General features: G+C 38.9%; 1 protein-coding gene across 2 annotated transcripts in view; it reads left to right on the top strand.

Annotated features, from left to right (window-relative positions):
* The first annotated feature begins 10,585 nt into the window (after positions 1-10,585).
* PIAS1 (protein inhibitor of activated STAT, 1) overlaps positions 10,586-11,623 on the top strand; it is a 42,132-nt gene continuing 41,094 nt past the window's right edge. For both annotated transcript variants that reach the window (XM_009321444.1, XM_009321443.1), the window contains exon 1: positions 10,586-11,029. In XM_009321444.1, coding sequence (XP_009319719.1) covers positions 10,588-11,029 — 442 coding nt within the window. In that variant the 5' untranslated portion in view covers positions 10,586-10,587. The remainder of the gene's footprint in view (positions 11,030-11,623) is intronic.

Genomic DNA, 11,623 nt, shown 5'->3' with positions numbered 1-11,623 from the left:
CTTCCTCCCCAGTTTTTGTTCTAGATGTTATTAACTATTGTTGCGGTCTTTTGTATATTCCCGTGGTTACAGATAAAAGCACTACCAAACATTCTCATGCATCTTGTGAGATGGTGTATGAACGAGGTGATATTGGTACATGGTACCCAGTGACAAGGCCGATGGCAGCTGCGGCCCTGTCTGAGTTAACGGCTGTTGCTGTCCTTAGCTCTGTGGACGGATCCTGCTTGTGAGATGGAGCTCAGTATCTCAGAATCACTCTTTTTAGGTGTAATTCACAAGGCCTGGGAATACATTTCTCAGAATGGAATTTTGTGAGAAGGATTGCTTCAAAGTCTAAAAGAAAACACTAATTTTATCACGTTCCATTTTGGCTTTAATTTTTTTTTTAAAGTGAGAATTCTGAACAGATAACTCCAGTTCTCTAGTTTTTCCTTCTCTTGGGGCATTAACATAGCAATTGGTTACTTTTAAGGGAAATGAGATTCAATTATATACTGGCTTCAGCCTGCTGTTCAGTACTTTGCAAGTCAGTATCCAAATTTAATGTGATTGTTAATTAAAACTTTTTGAGATACCAGAATAATAGTCAGTGATGACGTAGTCTGTCTCCTGTGCTGCATCCTAGAAAATGGGACAAATGAGGGGAAAAAAAATTTGATAGCTTATCTAGAAGTGTTGGGGGTATATTTGACTGTATAATCTCATATTCTGAAGTGTTATCTCATTTGATGCTAATTAAATAGTAAAAAATTGTTTGTTTATAGTGGACAACTAACTTCAGCACTGGGTGATAACTTGTGGCATGTGGAGAATAGATCACTTTGCAGTTCTGTAAGGTATAGAAGTAAAAAGATTTTTTTTTAAAAAAAAACCTCTTGGAGGAAAATATGCATCTATTTGGCAATAATTTGTTTTAATCAAGTAATGCCTAAGTTGGCTAACACATAACAAAAAATAATGTCTGTTGATGCAGTAGAGATTTAAATCAACTGTTGCAAGCAAACATCAAACACTGAATCTGAGAATGTAGGCCTTGAAATTGCTGTATGTCTTGCTGCTAAGAGGTTCTGTAAGCTGCTCATGGAAGCCGCCTCTTTATCCGTGTTGCAGTGTGAGTACATTCATTGAATTCCAGGTACATTCTTCTCCAGCTTTCCTTCAAAATTGACTTCCAAAAGCTACATGTGCTTCATGCAGGTATTTTAGATATTTAGAAAGTAACTAGAGCTTCATTCTCTAGTGTTCTGCTGAAAAAGAATGACTAAAAGGATTCTCATTTAGTAGACTCCCTATCTGTAAATCCCAAATCAGTCAAATTGTATATGTAACCATTGCTTTTGTTTTAATTGTATAGTTTAAAACGTATATTTTCTTTTCTAAAATCACTGAGGGAGAGGAAAGAAATGTGTGTTTGTGACCTCCTGTATGGCTTCCAAAAGCTGAGACTTCTTGGTCCTAATTTTTTTCTTTTTTATAGAAAGAGACAATCTTTCAGACTATTATTGAATGCTGTATAAGTTGTTATATTTTGATTATACCGATGGAGACCTTTTGTGCTATTTGTTAGATTATAATAGGACATAATATGTTTAGCAAGCTCTTTGGACAGCTGTGTCTGCGGCTGGCTTGGGCTCCACTGAAGCTTACTGCATAGGAATTAGCTCTTCTGTCAGCCAGTTGAAAGGCTTAGTTAAGGATAAGAACGTTCTTAATAAAAAGTAAATTTGTCTGGCAATGACCCTCTCCCAAATAGCTGAAAATAATTGTCTTCATTATTAGCCTTAGGTATAAGCTGTTTGTCTTTAGAGAGGCACATTGTTTTGTATCCAGAGATTGTCTAAACTAGTATTTCTGCAATTACTTGTCATGAAAATCATGCTAGCACATAGCTCTGTAAAAATAATTCCCATCTGCAAAGATAGATACACTAGGGACAATTAAGTTTGAGTGTGGCTGCAAAAAACTTGAGTCTCCAAGAACTGGGATGAAGATTACTACTGTGTCAGCAACCTTATTTAATACCAAAAGTAATAATATAGTTCACCTAGTGAATAAAGTCTCTTGAGAGCGTTAAAAATTTGTTACGGATTAAGATAAAATGTGACTTACTTTAAATCAAATACAATTTAGACATGACTAAAGACTTGGTGGACTTTGTCCAACAAATCTAGCTTTTGCAGTTTGAGCAAGTCACTGCCCCAGCTGCCCACCCCACTTCTCTGCTATGGCAGTGTTAATGTGTGGCCAGGGAGGCAGGGCAGGACACAATGTGGTTTGCAAGCCATCATAAAAAAAAAAAAAAAAAATCCCACAGATTTAAGCGTTCAAGCACTGAAGTGGCATTTGGGTACGTGGGCACGCAGTCTGTTCTGCTGAATCTCTCTTCCAGAGGAAATAACCTCTAGGAAAAGGGGTAGAGTGGAGGCCTACGAGGGCAATTGCCTATACTAATTTGCCAGGTTGTATGTGTCAAGGCTTTTAGAAGATATTTCACATATATGATAGCATAGCAAAATACCACAGGCATCTGCAAAAAACATAAGACAACTTTTAACACATGGGGGTTATATTAAAAATTCCAGACTCTACCTGCCTGTTGTAACTAGCAGCCAGTTCAGTGGGGCTAGAGCTGTCTCACTGTTTTCTTTTGCAATATCCTATCACTCTTCACTGAATTTTGTTACTTTTATCACTGTGGATTTTCTTGTCTCCAGTAAGCGACGGACATCTCTAAGAACTTGGTAGTGTCACTGGTGCAGGATTAGACAGAGGCCTCTGAACTATGGGCTGGAAGGGGAGCTTCGATTTATTAGTGTTCATGTATGAACCTTACTAAAACTTAGTAGATTTGAGGGTATTCAAGTTTTACCAGCACGACAGATACAAGCAAGCAATGTTTGCCAAGAGCAGGTAAGAAAAATGTTCCTTGTACTAGTTGATCTGTGGAATTAAGAGTTAAGTGGTTATGGTATACTTGGTAAGTTGTTACATGAACTGAATACAGAAGGATGACAGTAGAAAATTGCAGGACCTCCTGTCCAGAAGCCCTTTAGACTGAACTGCTGCAGTTTTTAGATGATCTTTTCACTGTCAGAGATTCCTAGTGTTAGCAGGTGCTTGAATCTGAGCTGCATCATTCGGGTGGGTTGGTTCAAGGGTCATAATGTTTATATTAACAGATATGCAACCATATCATTCGCAAGGAAATATATTGTTTGTGAGCATGGTAAAGTAAGTAACACCTGATAACATAAGCTTTATAGTGTACTTTCTCTGCTAGCATGGGAAGAAATGTTACCTGGTGAAAATAATGAATACAGTGTTTGACCTTAAGGAAGCCCACATCTATGGAGATACCAACACTAGGTCAGTCCAGGCTATTTTTGGCATTTACAAGATACGGACATAATTTTCTTGATGCATTTTTAATGGATTAAAATCTCTTTTTCTTGCCAGCTAGGCGAATGCATAGATTTGGTCATACAATTGCAAAATGTTCTTTATGAGCACTGATATACTGTGTAAATATAGTTTCCTTGATTAAGAAATATTCTGTCTCCTTGCGTGTGTAACAAAAGGCAAATAATATTTGTACCTGCCATTGGTTTGTACCTATTCTTTTAGCGCTGCCCTACTTGCCAAAACATTGTACACATCACACTAGGAGACAGCTCGGTTTTTCATTATGAAAACCAATAGCCTCCTTAAAGGTTGTAGTATAGTATGTTGCATATTTATGACTGTTCTTCTGTGCTTTTGCCTCCCCTCCATTTTGAATTACGGTGACTTCAACCTTTTAGTGTTTTGGTTGCATTAGACAAACGCAGGAAGTTACAGCCTGTCATTGAGGCGCTTGAGCTTCCATGAATTGGTTGTTTCACTCCCTCTTGCAGATTTTCGGTAGACTGATTTCAATTTTTATAGTTCAGCCTTGATAGCTTCCTTGTGTGAGTCTTGCAGATAGAATTTAGGACTAGGGAATGTGCCTTCATAAAAGATGGGAATATTTTTACCTTCATGATGTCCCATTTTCACAAATCTTGAATGTCTAAGAATCCAAGAGTTTAGTCTGTGTAACTGTAGAGAGCTCATGTAGCTCAGGTATAGCTTTCTTCTCCGAAAGATTTATATCAGGGGTTAAAGAGGCTGTTCATAGCATGCAAGAACTCTCCTGTATTTTTACAGCTGGGTGTTGGAGGCATACTGAGATTAATTCAAAACCATTTATTTCCATACTAATCTAATGCTTCCTAGTTGCTTTTATTAGAAAAAAAGATTTTTATTTGAATTTTTTTTTAAACTGTCTTTTAGGAATGCATTGTGGAGTTCATTGAAGAGTAGTTTCCTTGTTTCATAAGGGGGAAATTTCCATTTGCATTGTCCTTGAAAACAGCATTAGAGCTTTGCCAGTGTGAATGTGTCCACGCTGTTAATGCAAACTGCAGCTGGAGTTGATCCCTCTGGATGCTGGGGCCGAAGGTGCTGTGCAGGGCGTCAGTGTGGAGGCTCCTATAGTGAAGCCTCCGAAAGAGTACAGGAGTGTAGTCAGAGGGTTTTGTGTCTTACGCTTCGCCTTTGAGGAGACTCTTGCCCTCTTCCGTAATAATGATTCTTAATTACAGAGACTGTTAGTAAACTATTGCTAATCACTACGTTTCTAATAACAGAAGAAATGTACTGTCACTGTCTTAAATTGCTGATTATAAATGGGTGACTTCCCGTTCGGTATCTGTTTCTTCGTTTCTTCCTTCTCCTTTTACTTACTCTCTTCTTCCACCTTTTGACTAGTGTTTGAGGTGATTTTTTACTTTTCTTTTTTTCCCCTTTAACTTTCATGTTAATGGTTAGAGAATTGTGGAGGACCTGTTGTATAGCTTTAGGCACAAAATGTGGTGTGGTACCTAGCCAAATGCTTCTTGTTGTGCCGGCAAACCTTTTGAATGTATTCTGGAGCTTATTCACAGCTTCTAGTTACCATAAACATCCGGAAATAACTTGTTAAATTCTCCAGATAGATCCTGGGGCTGATTACTGGAGATGTAGAAATACCCTTTCTAGAAAGCATTCATCAAATTGGGACTATTAATGCTGCCACTGATGGATGAGTATGCTGCTTTGAAGACAGTATTTTGTGGTGCTGATATTTGACAGGTTTTCAGTATTGTCCATCATGCTTTCCTATGGGTGCTGCTTGATTTATTTAAAACAAAAAATTACTGACTGCTGACTGGTTTTTACCTCTCAGGCAAGTCTTTCCCTTCAAAAAATAGGGAAAAAAAAGGTGAAGGCTCACCATCTGTGGTGTTGGACCTCAGCAGATAACCTGTATCTGATACTTTCTTGAGCAGCGGGACGTACAGCTCGTCTTCCTGCATTTCAAACCAGTGTTTTAGCCCCCGTGTATTTTCCAGTCTAGAAATGATGTTCTCTGCCTGAATCCGCTTGTCTCTTTAGTTGCACGTCTCTGAATCACGTGCCAGTGAGACCAGCTACACAGGGTTATCAAAGGAATTTGTTATCCAGAGGCACTAACACTTAGATTTTATTTATTTTTAAACTTAATTCCCAACCTTCATAGGTCAGTGAGACGAAGTCCACTTCTTGAAAGCAATTTTATTTGGTGTGACCTGTTAACCTGTGCTAATGATTGGGCAGCTTCCTGGCTAGAGAAGTCCAGCCTGGGCATCTTTCCTTGATGGGTGGAATGACTGGGCTTGTGTGGAAAACTGTTCTTTAAAAATAAAGATTTATCTCTGCTATTTTCTTTGCAGAGAGAAATCAAAGTAAATGACTCTTAACATTGGCTGCTCTGTTAGAAGTTCAGGTTCCTGGTAAAGTATTTAGTCTAAATGCCTAAACAGCATTCACAAAGCAAAATGGTCCTGTTGTGTGGCATAGACACATTTCTCCAACCAGACATGCTTGTTTATTGAGAGAACTTAGTGAGTCAGGGGCTAAAAAATGTTCATTGACATTGCAGCCTGATGCTTTTTATTTAATAGTCCTTTTGTGGATGTCTTGGAGAAAACCCTTGTTCCTCCTTACCTCATAAGTGTCCACACGCAATTTTTGGTTTGGGGGACTTAAACAATTTTCATATCTGTTAGCTTTTAAAAAAAGTGTACCAACTTTTTTGAAAGCGCTGTAGGTAGAACATCCTTTCCTATTGATAGTCATAGGAGAGAGGTAGGCAAATGACGTAGGATGTCACCCATGGATTGCTTTTGAATCCTTAAGCTATTTTCTTCCAAACCTTATTGGTTATCTGAAGTAGGCGTGGAGCAGGAAATATCCTTGTTTCCAGATGAGTTGCTTGAGAATGTTTCCTCAACATGCAGAAATAGGGAGATGCACCTGCTCATATAGCTGCAGCATGAACTGCATCAAATGGTTGGGTTCACACAATCTGGCAGGAGGAAAATGGCACAGATTTGGAAACAAGAAACTGGGAGGTGGGAAAATAAACTGGCCTCTTTGCTTCTGTGGACCTCCTGCCTGACACATACAATTAGGTGACTTGTCTTAAGACAGTGAAATGCCTTGATGGCTTTGGAAAGGGTGGACTGTGGTCAAAAGGCTTGGGTGAGGGGACGTGGGCTGAAGGGGGAGTGTATGTAATGAGCCAGGCAATCCCCATGACTAATGCAGCTTTTGTGGAGGAACACGTGTTTGTGTTGTGTTGTCGAGCAGGAAATGTCAGATGTATGTTTATAGATTAGAGTTACCTTCTAAATTCTGTGACGGTCTTTGCAGTGAGTCAAAATAGAAATACTCTGTGTTAAACTGAGATAAGTCAGGTTTCTGTAAAACTTGTTCTTGCTCTTTTACACTTTCAACAATTTTTCTACTGTCCTTGCCCTCTCTTTGAATTTTAGATATTGCCTAGATATGACAGGTACCAAAATGCACAACATCATCAGAACACCTAGTTTGTTTGATACTGGGATTTGTTGTATCTGAAACCGGCTTGCAGTCAGCTTGCTGTGTTTCTCATGCTGAAGTTAGGCAAGTGGCAAGTAGCTCAACCTTTTCGTAGCTAAATGGCACCAATTTCTTGTGCGCTAGTGTGATGTCTGTAGGAACATGTATTTACCTGTATGTGAACACATAACTAAACACCTAGTTATCTGTAATTGCAGTTTGCAAGCTATCCTTCAGTCTGTCCTTGGTAGCTCTGTATATCTTTTTATTTTTATTTGGTTGGTTTTTTTGTTGTTGTTGTCTTGTTACTTTCCTTTGTGTTAGGAAAGAAAAAAACAAACATTTTGCCAATTCTGATAAACAGCCAGAGGTAGGGGCAGTTATTTGCATTGTGGATATTTGCTGTTGTTGGGAGACAGACTCTTTGTGGTGGGTTTTGTAGCTTGCTGCAGATGCAGCTGTACTGCTGGGAGTGATCTTTTTACTACTCTACTTCAGGCAACAGGAAAAAAAGCAAGATTTCCTGAAGCAAAACGCTTTGTGTCTTTGCCCTTCAGCTCTGCTGGTGTAACTAAGCCAGCAAGGGGTTTGAATTGTGAATGACGTGAGATGTGACAGGAAAAAAAAATTATAAATTGCAGCTTTTTTGTGTATTTACTTTTTGTGTTTGACAGCACTTGGTTTGTTTCCCTGCTATAATTATCCTGCCTGTTCTAAGATTAGGGTACCAGTGTGACATGGGCCAAGGGCTCATAGCATGGATAGCGCTTGTATGGGCAGTGGCACTTCTGCTGGTAGAACTGGGTTGTGTCCTCAAATAAAACACAACTGTGTTGGAGGAGGGGAGAGGAATTTTCACGTTCATATTGCAGCGACATGAGAGACTTTTGCCAGCACGGCTGTCTGTCGGGCTCTGCTTCCCTGTGCCACTGATTGACACAATCCACTGGCAAAACTCTGGATGCGTGTGTGTGGGGTGTTTTAAGGCATTGCCTCTTTTTGCTTGTGTAAGAAAGGTTCCTATGACATATGAAACTGTAATAAAACCACAAGCCTTTTTTGCTGTTTTTTTCATGACTGTGTTTTTAATCGTTCTATCTGTTAGTGCCCTTGACATTGCAAATAAAACTGTTCCTGTCCTCCTTTGTAAGGAATGTACCAGGGTGTGGAAGATCTGGGGAATTTTATTTGTTTTGGTTCGTGAGTCTGGCTACACGATGAACCCTGCTTTCTGTATACTTATTTCTGACCTGCCTATACCTTAAAAAATGGAAAACATCCAACATGTAGCAGGAGCTTCTCTGTTAGCTCAGTTATTTCTTAATTCTCTGTGTTTTTTGCAAGCTGGGCCTATGAGTTTATTACAAAAGAAGAACGGAGTGAAGCTCTGAGAGGTTGTGGCTGTTCAGGAAGTGACTTTTAATGGTGATGGTAGCAGGCATTAAACCTTTCAGCTGTAACTACTCATTCTGTTGAATAAATGTTTGTAAAGCATTATAAATAGTGTTTTTCCACATTTCAGATGTATTTGTTTCATTTTCCTTTCAGCTGCCAACACTTCAGATTGTAACTGAAATGCCTTATTCTTTTAAGACATCTCCATTTCTTACAAAGTATCTTGTCTGTTCTCATTAGTAGCTCCATGACAGTCCCATAGTTAAAAGTGTGAAGTAGGTTCTCAGAGTATGCAGAGAAAAAAATGCCATTAAACTCCTGTTACATCAGAAGCGTTTGTGGTAGTCTGCAGCAAGGTTTATCTAAGATTTGCAGCAAGGTTATTCAGTTCTGTTTGTGTGGTTCAACAGAGCAGAAATTTCATGGCAAATTTAGTTAAATCTATCTGGGTACATACCTCATTAAATACATGAATCATCTAATTTAGGGCTTTTAAATAACACGATCTATTTCAGTATAGGGAAATACCTCTTGTGGACACCTGTGCATTGAAGATCTTTTGCAGGTGCTGGAGGTTTGAGGAATTGATAGGAGTTTCAGGCTGGTTTTGCTAAAACTAGGGATAGCGTACTTTCTAATATTAGCACTTTAAGAATTAATGTGCAAATAACTTGAGTAATGTATGTGTCTGAATACTTTGTGCAGTTTGAAGAACTAGAGAGGATGGGAGCACTTCTATTCTATCTCGAAGATTGTTTGCAAATGCAAGTGCTAGTTTGGTTAGTCAGCCTTCAGTGGCTGGGAAATTGCAGAACCCTGATATGCTGAATTAGCTGTTTTAGTCCCAAATATAGAATCATAGAATCATTAAGGTTGGAAGAGACCTCCAAGATCATCAAGTCCAACCGTCAAACCAACACCACCATGCCCACTAAACCATGTCCCTAAGCGCCTCATCTACCCGTCTTTTAAATACTTCCAGGGATGGTGACTCAACCACTTCCCTGGGCAGCCTGTTCCAATGTTTAACTACTCTTTCAGTAAAGAAATTTTTCCTCACATCCGATCTAAACCTCCCCTGGTGCAACTTGAGGTTGGAGATATATATATATAATATAATTGAATATATACTTCAATTATTATTTTGAATTTGATTTTTGGGATTGACTTTAAAATATTCAGGGTATTTAATGGTTTCATACAGAAGATCCAGATAGCCAGTCGTGGTGATGGGTTCTAGGTATTTCACTTTCTTGTGATTTCTTGGGAACCTAAAATTCTGCAGGAATATAATTTTGGCTGGTGTCACAGGCCTTGTGATGGTGAACAAGCCACTGTCAAGCACTGAAAGGAGTTTTTAAATAGAAAGTAGGCTCGTAAGTTGACTTTCTGGCTCCTGCTTGACCAGCGGGGAAGTACTTAGTGTGCACAGGCGATTGCTGGTTTCACTACTTTGCATAGTGTTTTTCTCAGTTCCTGAAGAAGTGAAACAGTTTACAAGTCTTACTAGTTTGATTCATTAGACTATATTGGGAGACAGTAAAAGACTGTGTAAATGAAGATGCTAATGAATAGAAGGCAAAGCCCTTCTCCCTGATCCAAAGCAGAACATGCAACTTTGATATGAGAAGTAAGGAAATTGAATCAGAAGAAGTTTCCTTTAACTTAGTAATGATCATATGGGGTTGAACACAACTCGGATCACAATTTTTCTCTAACATTGGTCACTTCTCTCCTTTCCTTTGAACTGTGTGGTTAGTTATGCTGCATGGCAAAAAGTGAGGGAGGGACTTGAAAGTGAAGTAGGGTTCCAGAGTTAAGGACTGGCACAGCTTTTAAGTGCAAGTACTGGAGACTTGGATCTTGTCAACGTGTGCCTTTATTCATCTAGGTGGAAGTAAAAAAAATTTGTTAACATTAGAGATGCTAGCAGAATAGTGATTAGAAAATAGTTACGTTTACAAGCTTTATTTTGTACTGGCAACTTGTCCTTCTCTCAGTTTTTTTCCCCCCAGTATTGCTGTCCTGAATTGTGTATGGCAAATGGAAATCCCTCTAAAAATTGCTCATTACAGACTTTCGAAGTAGATACATCTGTCTGTGAACAAGTACTGTTTTACATCATGTTTCAGATAATCAGTGGGGGAAGAGCAGTGGTGGTGTGCCTTTAAAAACTGTATGCTTAATGTGATTAAGCCACATTCTAATGTTAGTGTTTAACATGATGTAACTTGAATACTAATTTTTTGTTTTGTTTCTTTTAAGCAAATGGTTATGAGCCTTAGAGTTTCTGAACTGCAAGTACTTCTGGGTTACGCAGGGAGGAACAAGCACGGACGAAAACACGAACTTCTCACAAAAGCACTGCATTTGTTAAAGGCTGGCTGCAGTCCTGCTGTACAAATGAAAATCAAAGAACTCTATAGGCGAAGGTTCCCTCAGAAAATCATGACACCTGCAGACTTATCTATCTCCAGCGTACACTCGAGCTCCATGCCAGCAACTTTGTCTCCGTCTACCATTCCACAGCTCAGTTACGATGGCCACCCTGCCACGTCACCATTGCTTCCCGTTTCGCTTCTGGGACCTAAACATGAACTGGAACTCCCCCATCTTACATCTGCGCTCCACCCTGTCCATCCTGACATAAAACTTCAGAAATTACCTTTTTATGACTTGTTGGATGAGCTGATAAAACCTACCAGCCTAGGTAAGGTTGCAAATGTTGTAATAATATTTGAAGTCTTTTGGAGGTTTTTTGGTTTTTTTTTTTTAATAGTAATGGATGAATTCAGCTGCTGATGCAGTAACTGGTTAAATATTGCATCACACCAGTGTTTAGAGAATTGCTATTTTTGGTAACTTTTGGAACAGATTGTTCTACATGGAGAGACATCTTACGTAACACTCATTAGTTGCTTTAGCTGAGCCACTAAATATGGTTCAAAGATCCATTATATATAAGGGGTGAGTTTGACAAGAAACAAACTAAACCTTAGAAAAAGGAAAAAACCTGTCTGCTTTCAGGAGTTCTTATAAACCATAGAGTTTAATTATTTAAAAAAAACAAAACAAAAATATCCCCGAATCCATCAAGCCCACAAAATCTCATCTGTGCTGGGAAAGAATGCCAGGCTAGATATTTGCTGTGATCCATTACAGCCTGAATGTCTGAGTTTAGGAAGTCTTGCGGTTCTTTTGCAGTTGTGGCTACTTTTCTTTAAACTGTCTTTTGTATTAAGGTATAAATCACTTGTGGAGCTGCTGAGAATAATCTGATGCTTACAGAGCATTATATAACAAT

This window comes from Pygoscelis adeliae, unplaced genomic scaffold, assembly GCF_000699105.1.
Source record: "Pygoscelis adeliae isolate BGI_AS28 unplaced genomic scaffold, ASM69910v1 Scaffold13, whole genome shotgun sequence".
NCBI lineage: Eukaryota > Metazoa > Chordata > Aves > Sphenisciformes > Spheniscidae > Pygoscelis > Pygoscelis adeliae.
This window is presented reverse-complemented; position numbering and strand designations above follow the sequence as displayed.